We start from the raw sequence: 14,361 nt of genomic DNA, 5'->3' as shown, positions 1-14,361 counted from the left end.
CATGACACATTAAAAGACAAATTACTTTCACTTATAATTTTGCATTTCTTTTACATTAGTTGCCACTATCCTAGGGTTTTCATTTAAATAATAAAATAGTTTTTACACCTTTTTCCATTGACAGCCAATTAGAAGAATCCTGAGCCTAATAATAATACTAACTTTATCACGTGCTGGTGTGGATGCTAATATAGTTATCATTCTTTGTATATGCAGTGGTGACCAAATTATTAGGACACTTTGCACATTTAAGAGGTTTCAGTGTTTTTTATTGAACTGGTTATTACAATACCCATAAAGCTATTGGTGGAACTGCATGCAATGGAAGGATTCTGCTGGAACACTGCTCATCTGCAGAAAATGAAGTCGAACCTCACCCCATCAAGTAAATTTGTGGGTTGAGCTACAGAAGGCATGGGGTAACAACAGTGTATCCGTTTTTAGGAAATATACTGACACTAGGCCAGAGATGTCTGCTGTGATGGCTGCAAAAGGTGGACGTGAAAAATATTAATTGAATAAAACAGTGACTCACTTCATCTGCGTGTTTTCATGAAATTAAATCATGTTTTGGATGCAAAAAAGGTCTATGTTTTTTATTGCCAACTAGTGAATGATTTTACTAATTTGGATATTATTTGCTGATAATTACGCTCTATATAAAGTTTAAAATAGTTTAAAATGGGCTTCTTTTTGTACAACTACCTTTTTTTTCAAATTTCTAGCATGATAAATGTTAAACTCTTCGTTTAATCGACAATATAAGATAAGACATATATTCTTAAAACTCTTCACACAGCTCATATCACTGATGATGTCTTTTATTGTGCAGAACCATTCAGTACTTTTGAAACCAAAATTGATCCATTCATGGTCAAACAGGTGCTAGACAGCTCCTGCTACATCTTCAAACATTCACACACACCTCAATGCAATGGTTACCAGCTTTCACCATTAAAAAAAAAAAAAAAAAGGATAAACAAAATGCAAAATGTAAAAAAAAAAAAAAAAAACGACAACTACTTATACCACTACAATGTAAAAAAGACCAAAGAGCTGATCAAACTGATCGATTGACATTTTCAACACTGGTTATGAGTCGTGCAAAACTGTGAGGTTGATGTGAATCTGTTCTGTCAGTAATACTGCATGTTGGACTACTGCATACCTGTGCATTCACATATATGTGTGAGGATGTAAACTGCGGGACTATCACAGCGGGAGTGTATGAGTTCTGGTATTGGCAGATTTTACATCCATCACTACTATAGCATTTGTAGTCTGGAAACATGGCAAATTAATGTAGGTTAAAATAAAACATACATACGTACAAACAAAAAGATGTGTGGCAAATCAAAGAGTGCATGCACACCACACACACACACACACACACACACACACACACACACACACACACACATACAAAGAGTCCAGCTTCATCGTATAAAGCGACTGACACTTTCACATGAACATGTCAATAATACGACAACATCCACAGTCAGAAAGAGAAGGAAACGTTACAGACATGTATAATATGATAACAGCATTACATCATTCGTAATAGTGTAAAGAAACATATAAAAATACAAAAATAGGACAGTTACAATATGAAGATATGAGATACACAGACCACAGCTGCAAACGTAACTTTAAACTCCCTTGGTTCTACTCAGGTAGTTGCCACTAATTTGTAAAACAAAACGGTTTTCCTTCATGTCGTAAATACTTTCTGTGGGTTTGGCCTGTTACTAAAACACCCATACACACAGACACACACACACACACAACACATTCTTTAACCCTTGTGTGTCCTTAAAGACATTTAAGTCTTTACCATCATTTTTGACCATTTTGGCTGTGTTAATGCAAACAACTAAAATGTTGTAATATGTCAAAAAGAATTATTGTCAATGAAATATTTTGCCCTCAATTTCATTCAGAAATATATACTCTAGGATTAAAAATGAGTTATACTCAGGATCTAAAGGACGAAAATATCCCCATCGATACTTATTAAAAGAGCCATATTTAAAATGATTTTAGTTTTAGTAAACATAACAACTGTGATCCAATACTGTAATAATCAATACTGTTTACTTCATATAAAATATATTTTCTTTTTCACCGATGGCATTATGTAAACAAATAGAATTATAAGGGTTAAAATCCTGAAAATGACTATGATTTATGATTGGGATAGATGCTGGAAAATTAGCCAGTCAGTGAAAGCAGAAAAAAATATTACTATATGATATTTTTATGACCTGGACATTTTTTGTCCTCTGAGGGCCTCTGTGTAGCTTTTTAAAATTGACACACAAGGGTTAACAATCTGAACTGAAACATCAGTTCTTGCATGAACACTGATTACTAAAATGTGCGATATGATCTCACTAAAACGACTGATTCAACTCCATTTGAATTAAGGAACCAATATGATTCCTTGCTGCATTTCCCATTATTTTGTCACTGTCGATTAATCATACACTCCGATATTTAAGCATTCAAGCACTGCAATGAGATGAGGATGAAACAGCTAATTTCACCTGCTAGAGTAACTTATGATATTTTGTGGCAATGACGTGCACACATACCCAAAATATAACATGCAAACATCAATTATTGATGACTTCCAGGTTTACAGTACATGTTGTCAGAGACAAAGTAAAAAATTAGTTGCCTCTTTTTTTTTTAATCATGCTAAAATCTAATTGTACATAAAAACAGGCCAAACCACTGAAGCTTTCACATTGTCCCAAAAGCAAAACCGACATTCACACGCACGCATACAAAGTAACGATAACAAAGTCAAGTTTCTCTTCGGACTTACTCGAGTGCTTCTATGAAACAAATTAAGTGATAAAAAGAATGTTGTTAAAAGAAAACATTAAGTCAGGGCTAATTTTGACTTTATGCTTCATCCCTCCAAAACGTAAGATTCAGGAAACATTCTAAAAGTGCAATTTGTTCTTGGTTTTCTTTTGTTTCCATTTGAGTACCTAAAGTACATTGAGATGCTTCTGGAGTGCAGATCACAGGTATCTTGGATCCTGTAGTTCGGCTCAAAGTTAAGAGATGTTACTGAAACTGGAGGACGGACAAGGGTATATTGAGCCTGTTTGGGTCAAGAGTGCTTTTGTTGGGTATTAACCGGGATTTGGGTTTAAGACCTTTCCAAAAGTCCAAACCAAAGGTCTTTTTTCTGTTTTATTTCTCAGTCAGTTTAAAAGTTATCTGTGTTTAGCTTTAGCTATTTATTTTGAATAACGTCACGTTCAAAGATGCTGGCAAGAATTCATTTATATCATTTTCTCCCAAAAATGATGCAAGTGACAAAAAAAGAAGACACCGCTCCCTTTATCTCTGTATCTTTTGCTTTCTATCTAATTTCCTTCATTTTCTTCTCTGGAATCATTGATCCCCTTTAAATCTCACCATTTCTTTTACTGTGTTGGAGGCACAGGGGCGTTTGGAAAGAGAGAATCCCCTGGTAGCGGAGTGCTGGATTCTGAAATAATAATAATAAAAAAAAAAGACAGACAAAAAAATCTATTAGCCAAATATGCCAAAATTGCATTACAAATTAATATTAATATAAATAATACAAAAATATTAATGTGAAAAAAACAAAAACAAACAAACTCTAATGCGAGTCTGATTTTAGTAAACAGATTTGAGCTATTTCAGTTCGTGGCAAAAGCACTGAATCACACTGAACTGTGAACAGATTTCATGATGATCGTTCTGTAAATATTTAAATTGAATCAAGAGCAAATAGCCAACTGTTCAAAAGATTTCTAGTCAGCAATATTTTTGTATCACCATTTCCACAAATAATTAAGCGGCCCAGCTGTTTTCAACATTGTTAATCAGCACCAAACAAGCATATTAAAGTCATTTCTACAGTTACTTTTTTACATAAAAAAGAGAAAAAATAAATACAGAGCTGCATAGATGGCTGCATTACATGACAAAAATTGTAGTCATGATCCATTATACATTTTAGATAATATAATCAGATAATGCTATTGATGTTAGATTACTTTTAGTGTGTGTTTACAGGTGTATGTTTCCATGTCATTACCATGCGCTGATCCAGTCTGTGCGTTGGTGGGAGGAGAACTGTGAGATGCGGGTGGTGGAGCCTCACTGTGGGCATTAGGGGTAGTCACGGAGGCGGGGCTTTGTGTTGGGGGCGGGGCAGAGGCGTTAGCGACAGGCTGGTGGGTTACAGATGGGGTACTGCCAGACTGATTGGCAGGCTGGTTGCTATGGTGCTGGTGTTGGATCTGCTGGAAGTGTTGCTGTCGAGCTCTCATCTCTGCATACTTCAGCTGCTCCATATGAAACGACTGACGATCAGCAAGAAGCTGCTGCCTCTGATACTCCAGCTACAAACACAATATACATATATGCAGATTCATTTTCAGTTAAAGGAACAGTTTTCCTAAAAACACTAATTCAGTTTCAATGAATAATGACTTTGAGAAAATCCTATTGATTTTGGACATACAAAGCCCCTGGTCAATGATTTTGTGTTCCACAATGCATAAACATTATTTTCCTTATTAATATTCTTTTCTAATTTTCTGTAAAAATGTCAAATCATCCATAAAATAACATTCATTTTATTTCAAAATTAAAACGTTTTTTGGATAACATTTTCACTTAGTTTTTCCTAACCCTATGTCCCAAATTTTAAATATATATCTATAAATGTTTTAAAATAAAGGTTAATGCTTTACAAAAGCGTAAATGCAAATAAATGTAATTCATTAACAATTATTTGATCATAAATATTACATCATTCTAATTCCTGTTTTAAGAATGTTTACATTTTTACTAGAAATAATTAAGAAATATATGAAATCAAATATATGAAAGCAAGAAAATCATATTATTTTTTTAAATAAAAACTGAACGGTTCCTGTTAAGGCAACAGATATACAAAACTACAATTAAATGAACTTGACAAAACGCTGAATGTAAATTGATATTGATTTAAAATAATTATGAATTCTCTGTGTTGACTTACTGCCTCTCTCTCTCTGTCCATGATGGTTTCCAGCTCTTCAAAGTGTCTGAGTTTGATCTCTAGTTTCTTCATCTGGGTCTCTACCAGCAGAGCCACCAGAGACTTGATCTTCCTTTCCTCTACTGCTGCCAAGTGCTAAAAGGAAAGAATACAGCGTTCAGTGTTTAATTTGCAGGAAAGTTGTTTGTTTTCTCACTATAATGTCACCTTTTCACACACCTTAGCTTTCACGGCAGCAGCAGCAAGTGCAGAAGCAGCGGCGGTGGCCAAGTTTCCCTCTCCTACATCTCTTTCCACTTTTGCTTTCTTCTCTCCCTCACTCTCTCCATCCCTCTGACCCTCTTCTGATCCCTCCTTCCGGTCTTTCTCCTTCTCGCCATCGGCTGCAGAGATCAAAGAGTTCAAGTAAGTAACTTTACCTCTGCATTTTGTAACTTTAACTGCTAATGAAAATAACACACATAGTGGTATGTGCTTTTTTTTGTACTGCAGTTAAATAATGCATTTGTATATCTGAATCTTTTAATCTTAACATTTAAAATGTATTTGGTGTCTTCTTCTAAGTAATATATTTTTTATTTTTATGTGACACATGCATTTTATTGCTGTAACACACCCATTTCTGGTTCTGTTTTCTCAGTCTCTCTCTCCGTCTCCCCTTCTCTCACTCTCTCTTCCTCTTTCTTGCCGTTCTCTCCTTGTTTTTCTTCCTCCTCAGTGGCTCCGTCTTTGCTCTCCTAATATTTCATAGACATAGGAGTTCTGCATGTGTTAATATTAGGAAAATACAAAGAAATCTCCACAAAGCACAAAACATCACAACTGATTTTCAACATTGATAATAATAAGAAATGTTTCCTGAACACCAAAAAACAGCATAACACAAAATATTCTAAAGGATTGTGTGACACTGAAAACTGGAGTAATGGCTCTTGTAATGTTTCAAATTGTAATAATATTAAACAATATTTAACTGTATTTCTCATCAAATGAATGCAGCCTTCGTCCAAAAACAATGGAACATCTATTTATATATATATTTTTAATTTCTGTTACGCAGTTACCTTATTTTCTCTTTTATCCTGGCTAGATTGGCCATCACTGCTCTTATTCTCTTCACTTCCATCCTCAGCTGAAAACAAACATACAGTTATTTCCTTTCTTACTTTGCTCCAAAAGGCTCCAAACAAGTAAAAATTGTACTCATTTACAGGGTTTGTCAGAATCTTCAAGACCGGTTCCTGCGATACCGCTGCCCTCCAGGCCGTAGAGAGGGTCTGGCCTCCCACTTGCTCTGGCCGCCTCCTCCACTCGACGCACATGAGCCTCCACCAACGCAGCCGGGACCTCCTCCTTCATTCGAGAAAACTCCTCTGAGAAAGAAATACGTTCATGTTCAAAAAAACAACAATAAAAAACTAAGTCTTGGAGATAGATATCCCCCATCTCTTACAATTGTTGTATACAGAAATGGTCATTTGAAGAATAATTAGAAGCAGATTTTTATTTGTGTGCAAACTATTACTTTAATATCGTAATTTCTCACCAAGTGCTGATTTAGCTGCAGCGGAAGCCACTCGAGGGTCAACCACAGAGGCCAGGAATGCCACAGTGCTCATGACAGGATTCCCCGCCTGACTGAACGGAATTGGCTGATAGGCCAGAGGGCCCAGGGAGGAGGAGCTGTCCTCCAGGTAGGGGTCTTCTATCGGTAAACGCAGAAAGTGTAGGATGCACTCATCCTGCGTGCGGCTTCCTACATGCTCCGATACTTTATTCCAGTCATCTTTATACATCTCTAGACCCTGAGAACAAATAAGAATCGTTAAATCAAGTTTACACTACTGTTCAAAAGTTTGAGATCAGTACAACTTTTTTCAATGTCTACTTTCCAGGGACTACTAAACAGATAAAAAACTGACAAAGACTTTATTTGTCAAAGAGTCCTAAAACATTTAACAGTTTTTACAAAAATACTAATCTTTTGCAAACTATAATAAATATAAATATTTATAATAACACCAAATTTGAACAGTATATTTCATATTTCTGAAGAATTATGACACTGGAGAAATGGTTGCTGAAACTACGCTTTGCCATCACAGCAATAAGGTGCATTTTAAAATATATTTTCACAGAAACATTATTTTAATTTAGAATATTACTTCACAATATTATGGTTTGACTGTATTTTTGGATTAAATTACCGTAAGTTAGGGAGCATAAAAGACCTCTTTTAAAAAACTGCCAAACTTTTGAACAGTAGTATATTTAAATAGTAAATATTATAAAATTTAAAAAATAATAATTAAACATTTTATATGCATTACCTCTAGAAGTAGCAGCGTCTCCTGATCTGTCCACTCCCGAGTGGCACTGGCAGCATTTTTAGTCTGTGGTAAGATAGATGGGAGTCCTTAATCTTTCTCATAGTGCTTAGAATCCTCTTTATACTTCATATCTCAAAATACTATCATGTTCTCTCTGCCCTATATGTGATGAGCGGCTCTTACTTTAGCTGGGCCACTCTTCTTACTGTACACATCTGTCCTCAACCCAAAGTTCTGCAAGTCAGCTGGTTTGTCCTTTACTTTGTCCGGGAATGACAGCATCTGTTGAGAGGATGAAGTCTAGGGGCAAGAATAACAAATAGCTTAGATAACCAACAAAGTGAATATAAAACAAAAATGTTACTTATTCGGAACGATGACTCAGAATGCCAGGGACTGAAATTTACAAAAAACACGGCTTTCAATTAAATTAAAATGTTTTATTTAACTTTTTCCTAGTTAATAACTACACACCTGTAGCAGGAATAGATGCACTTTACCTGGGATGCTTTAGGCTGTAGTGGTACCAGACTTGATGGAGTATCTGCCAGCACATGAAAGTGTGAGGTGGGTGGAGGTCCCATGGGAGTGGGCCGACTCTCTGAATCCACCTGATAGTTAATCAAGCCCCACTGTTCCAGGAATGCATGGACCCTGTTCACACACATAAACATTCAAACTCAAAATGCATCAAAGTTGAAAAGAAAAATGCATATACAACTTAAACATATAAGCATTTTTGAGATTTCTTTTTCCACCCCGGACCTCATAATGGCACAAACATCTCCAGCCAGGTTCCTACGGCAGGCTGTGGAGGTCAAGTACTCCTGTGGGTTCAGTCTGTATGTGTCGATCATGAAGTTACGGTATGCCAGATAACTGTAACACAGCAAAGTGTAAAGAAGAAACAGAGCGGTTAAAGCTAATCAATGAAGATGCCGGACATATTTAAGTTAAAATTAGTCTTACAGATTTTCTTACATTTCAGGAGTCTTTGATTTGTTTTTCCCATTGAAAAACTCAGGCAGTGCCCTGCGCTCTATAGCGTGGACACTAAAAGAGACAGAAACAGGTTGTGGCTCTAGATTTTTCTCTCATGACAAAACAATCACTTCCTGTTTAAATGCTTGATTTTTGCATTTAGAATACGCATTAAAGTTGTGTGTAGTCACAGTACCTGTTATAGTCAAACCAAGCAGCATAGCTAGGGATAATGATATGATGGGTCTGTTCAGTGACATTATCCTCATGAAGGTCTGAACCCTTCACCGGTTCTCCTTTCACACTCGGAGAACCTTCTTCTTCCTCCTACAAACAAACACATAGCTAACCATTAAAACTGCTCCTGAAATTCACAGTTTAATCTCGTTTGTTAGTTATATTTTTCATGTTGTTGAAATTTTTCTGTGTGTTTAAATCTGATCAATTTAAATATGTTAAACAAAATGCTACTATGTTAAGGTCACCAGTCAAATCGTAACATTTTAAAAAATGTTTACATTAATATTTTCTTTCCCACTTTTTAAGACACTATAATTTATGTAAGAAAAAAAGTAATTCATTAATAATAAACTAACAAAAAAATTGCAATGTATTATCTAAATAAATGTACTTTTAAAAATGAATACAAATCCCATTATATAAACTAGTTCAAATAAATCTTATTAAAAGCTGCAAGGCGTATTACAATCATCCAGCATCCATCTATTTTTTTGTGAGCAGAAATACTGTGAAATTTGATTTGTATAATTGCTGCTATACCTTCCCTACAGTCTCCATTGATTCATCTTCTTGCTCATCTAGGTGTGATAGCAGAAGAACAGAGTTATTTTGCACATACACTTATACTTTATGATACAAGAAAAAAAAAACAGTGTTAATTAGCACAGGAAGGTGAAGTGTGTGCTTTTTATATTAAAATACTTCCTCCTATCGCTGCTCTTCTGTGCACAGACAGCTGTAAGTACCCATTCAGAGGCTGATATTCCTGTTTGATGACATCCTCTATTTTTGCTATTACACTTGATGCCATTAATGACACAGAAAAGCACACACTTCAGCTTTTGGTTAGTTAAAATGGCAGGTGTGTTAGAGACAGACGCTACTGCAGACACATACCCAGGTCAGTCATAGTGCCTCCTTTCACTGGAGTAGAATCTGAGTCCTTCTTAGTCACTACACACACAAATATCATGATTACACGCAATCTAGACTACATCTACGTAACTACATAAAACAGATGTGTGTGAACGTACCTGTTTTAGGTAGTGTTGCTTCCTCCACTGCAGGCACAGGTGAGGGTTCATCTAAATCTTTCGTCAAATCTTCCTGTTCTTCCTCTCTCTGTCCTCGTTTGGACTTAGTGTAGGGAGTAGTGGGCCTGAAACCAAACAAACACAAAACACACACACACACAGAGATACAGTGAGAAGTTCACATTTAAAATGTAAAAAAGATAACTTAAAATAAATAATTTCTGAAACTAATTTCAGAAGTTTAATATGCAGTAATACGAATACCCTTTCTTGGTGTTTTTCTTCTTGCTCTCTTGTGGAGGAGGTGTAGGAGATGGAGATGGGGAGCGCTTCCTTTTTTTGGCACTGCTGGGTTTTTTATCCCTCCTTTCATCTGGAGCGCTCACTTCATCTGTGAGGGTCTTTGCTGAAATTCTCTTCCTCCTCGGCCCTCCTTCTCCCACCTCATAGTCTTCCTCATTCATCCACTCGTTAAACTGATCTAGGTCCAGAATCCACTTGGCATGGACCTACACACATACACACGCTTCCAGTCAGGTGATAAATGGCTGCATTTCTCAGATAACTATTTGCTAATTAGTTTTATTTAAAAAATAAATAAATAATAAAAACCGAAAGACAGAGAGAGCATGTGCAAGACAAAAGAGACAAAGAAGAAGAGAGGTAAAGGATCGGGGACAGATGGAGAGAGGTAAGGGGGGGTTACTAACCTTCCTGGGTTTCTCAGCAGTGGGCGGATCCTCCACAGCAGCCTCCACCTCACTGGCTGAGATCCATGTGTCATAACTGCATCATGAACACAACACATTAATCCTGCATTCACATACACATCTGAACTCTGTGTGTGTGTGTGAGCTCACCTATCAGGCCAGTAGCCCCAGTGTAGCAGCATCTGTTTGTCTCTCTTCATTACAGGACGAACCCACTCTTCTGAAAAGCGCACACACATGACAATTACGTTACTACCGAAAACCATTTGTTGTTTCTTTTTTACCATAGGAAGCACAAATTTACCTTTGTTTTTAACCCTCCTGTACCCTACACATGTATGTGAATATATTTGCACACTACAAAAAAACACAACAGAGCGTACCGTCCTCCAGACTAGCAGGAATAGGGATCACTACATGAGAGCTGGACAGCTTATCTTCAGTCACAGACCCCTACAAACACACATACATTTCAAAGAAATGCGGTATTACATACAAAACTGAGCGATATATCAAATATTTAATACATATTTAGTACTCTCGTTGACATTTGAAAAAATATATATGTATTATATATGTATATATACACACACACACACACACACACATATATATATATATATATATATATATATATATATATATATATACATACATATGAAAGTTTGTTCACATATGTGTGTACTGTGTATATTTATTATGTATATATAAATACATATATGCAGTATATATTTTGAACATATTTACATGTGAATATAATATTCATATAATTTAGAATAGAATAGCTTTTATTTTCATTGTACAGCTGTACAACAAAACTTTCTGCTCTCACATAAGTACACACATACATACAAGAATGAACACTTATGAATGAATTAATGATACAGAAAGTAAACAGTGCTAATGTAAACAGATGTACAATTGATGCAAATATAAGCAGGTGTACATTAGTCAGCATTTAATTATTATTAATTAGTATTCATTACATATATATATATATATATATATATATATATATATATATATATATATATATATATATATATATATATATATATTTACATATATTCACAACATAAATATAATACTTTCCCAAATATAAATATGTGTGTATATTTATACATTATAAATATAAACAGTATACTGTGTATGTAATCAAAAAACGTATCTTGGATGTGATTAATCAAGATTAATTGTTTGACAGCACTCACACATACACACACACACACACACACACACACACACTAACACTAACTATGTACTAATAGTTCTGGGATGTACCTGGTGTCGTTTGATAATGTCCTTCAGTTTTCCCAGTAGTTTGGGCTCGATCTCTGAACTCAGGTAAATCACAGGTCGGGACAAACAGTTATTCTACAAAGAGAAAAACATCATTATTCAATATTTCTTCTCACACACGTACATATTAATAAATGCCAACTATATCAGTTATCAGGAACTATGTTCCTCTGTCTGAGTGACTGTGTGTGTGCCAGAAATTGTGTGTTCGATACACACCTGTACCAAAGACTTTTCTATAGTCATGAACATTTCAACATTGCGGTCCATTCTCGAAGGATTCTGGAAGTCAAACCTCCTCCTGATGGATACAGAAACAAACAACTAATGAGTATTAATTAGATTTTTGGTCTGTAATCACTGAATGAACACTTTACCGCTAACATCACAGGATTGAAACACTAGCAAAAATGTCATGTGAAATGTATTCAGGAGCATAAGGACCAATTCACACCACGAGAGAGGAGAATCACAACTCTTCTGGCAAGTGTGTCATAAGGTTAAGTGTCAGAGAAATTATACAACAGCGGATTAGGCCACTCAAATGAATGGCAAACGTACATAATAAATGAACACATACTTAAATAGTGCACATAATGAAAAATTATTTTTACAGTTCTTCTAGAATATTTTTGTTAATATTTTCCATTAATTTTAAGTAATAGCCTATTCAGAGTAGTAAAATGTTTAAACTTGCTATATGGTAAAGCACTAATGCATTACAGACATAACAGTATAACAATATAAAGCTGCTTTGGAAATACGTATATAACACTATACATATAAATTTAGCTTGATAGAAATTACATCTAAATCTATACCTATCTATCTAAATCTATCTATACCTATAAAAAAAATTACATATTGTATATTGTTACATTTATATATATATATATATAGTTACCATCTAAATCAAACTACATTCATATAATGTATTTATATTGATAATTAAATAATAAAGAAAAGTGAAGGAGGGTAAGAGAGGACTACTACCATCCTTGATCACTCTTGAACTTGTAGGCAGCAGCCAGAATATGACACAGAGCTCCTCCGGATTTGAAATCCAAAAAACACTTCATCTAAGGATGAGAAGAGAGCTTCATCAGCACTCTACAATGCTGATCACATTAACGCATTCAATACTACGACGAAAGAAGTCTTGTGTGAATACCGGCAGTTTAGTGAGGGGAGGGTTGCTGACATGCCGGCCAAACACTTCCTCCTGAAACTGAAGCAGCTGAACCACCAGACTTGACAAGGATTTATTGGTGGGGGGCTCTGCTTGAATATACTAGAAAGAAACAGAAGGTTTTAGATGCTAGACACTAGAATAAAACACACACACACACACAAACACAAAGCACCATGTTAATACTATTAATCAATGTTTTTTTTTTTTGTAAATTGTGCGACCATTCCATTTTTGTTTTACTTTTAAAGTATTACGTATACAGTGGTGCTTAAATTCATGTTAATTAAGACTTTCACTCAAATTTGTTGATAATGTAATATATGAAATTTAGAAAAAAACACAAATGCAAAAATTATTTTACCAGGCAACTAATCCCAAAAAATAAAAAATAAAAAAATTAATTCACAGGCCACAGTATTGCTGGACCACTAATAGAGACATGCTACATCTGCATTTATTACAATCAACATCACGTGACATTTTAAAACCTCAAATCAGTTCTTTTAAATTACATAAAAGTGAAAGGAATGCTGTAGTCTACAGCTTCGGTCCTGTGTTTTGTCATGACAGCACATATAGCACATGTAGGTGAAGATTTCTATTTCTATTTTCATTTTTCATTCATTTATTTAATGCTTCTTTATTCATAACCTTTTATTTTTATATTAGGCTATTTAAGCAGCGGCAATTCCGTAAATGTAAATGATATACGTTTATTAAAATTGGGATTATTTCATTAACTGCACTATATTAAAACAAGTTCCTTTCTTTTACATCAGATATGAAACACTTTGACTATCCCATGCATATGCTAATTGAGGTGTTTCATTAGCGGGAAATTAGACTTTGTTGCACGCTAAAGCCGGTTTAAACCACACATTGTTTCAGTGTATCAAGTACTTCCCACTGGCAAATTGTTGCAACTGAATAGAGAAAAAAAAATTATTCTTCACATCCGACTGTGAATTTATCACCGTCTGTAGCACATGCCTGTTTTTACATACACGGCGCGCGAGGCGGTTTTGGCAGCACATCTGGATTCACGCACTTGCGCTGCCAGTACCGCAGCCCCGTTACACGAGCTGGCCTTTCCTCGTATAAAAGAGAAAGGCCATTCATTAAAACCTATTAGATAAGGTCAAATGACTATCCAGAGATGTGAAAACGACGTCAGATATTTTAGATAAAGCCAATTCTTGGGTACGTCTTAAGACTTTTCTCAAGACGCGCATCCAGCATCTTCTATTGTCTGAGACGCGTCAGACTGTGGATTTTAAACAGCTGGATTTCTCCCCATCTCCTTTCCTGCCCTCCCCTCTCCTTTCTGCCTACCCGCCTCGAGTCTGCCCTTTCCTGCACAAATATCTCAATGACCGTTCGCTTCGGTTACAAATAAACGAATGGTACCTTTTTATAATTCTTGCCCAGCCAAACCCGGACATTGTCGAACTGCGAGACGGTATCAGACGCTTCGAAATATTTTACATTCGGGCCGCCGTCTTTCTTCCGTACCGCCATCTTTGTCTGCTCGAAAGTTTTG

At 35.5% G+C, this 14,361-nt stretch overlaps 1 protein-coding gene across 1 annotated transcript; it reads right to left on the bottom strand.

Annotated features, from left to right (window-relative positions):
• Nucleotides 1-805: 805 nt before the first annotated feature.
• On the bottom strand, nucleotides 806-14,346 carry smarcc2 (SWI/SNF related, matrix associated, actin dependent regulator of chromatin, subfamily c, member 2). Its single transcript, XM_043242690.1, has 26 exons — nucleotides 14,229-14,346; nucleotides 12,801-12,920; nucleotides 12,623-12,708; nucleotides 11,849-11,930; nucleotides 11,612-11,704; nucleotides 10,714-10,783; nucleotides 10,481-10,550; nucleotides 10,331-10,406; nucleotides 9,885-10,129; nucleotides 9,621-9,745; nucleotides 9,484-9,540; nucleotides 9,127-9,164; nucleotides 8,543-8,673; nucleotides 8,347-8,418; nucleotides 8,131-8,244; nucleotides 7,866-8,019; nucleotides 7,549-7,665; nucleotides 7,366-7,428; nucleotides 6,582-6,840; nucleotides 6,247-6,408; nucleotides 6,100-6,167; nucleotides 5,652-5,772; nucleotides 5,255-5,418; nucleotides 5,036-5,170; nucleotides 4,085-4,391; nucleotides 806-3,508 (listed from the first exon to the last, which is right to left on the bottom strand). The coding sequence occupies exons 1-26, from the start codon at nucleotides 14,337-14,339 to the stop codon at nucleotides 3,444-3,446; spliced, it is 3,105 nt and encodes a 1,034-aa protein (XP_043098625.1). The 5' UTR covers nucleotides 14,340-14,346; the 3' UTR covers nucleotides 806-3,443.
• Between the last annotated feature and the right edge of the window lie 15 nt (nucleotides 14,347-14,361).

The sequence above is a fragment of the Puntigrus tetrazona genome, chromosome 6, assembly GCF_018831695.1.
Source record: "Puntigrus tetrazona isolate hp1 chromosome 6, ASM1883169v1, whole genome shotgun sequence".
Lineage (NCBI taxonomy): Eukaryota > Metazoa > Chordata > Actinopteri > Cypriniformes > Cyprinidae > Puntigrus > Puntigrus tetrazona.
Note: the sequence above shows the minus strand (reverse complement) of the source record. Positions and strands in the feature narration are given on the sequence as shown.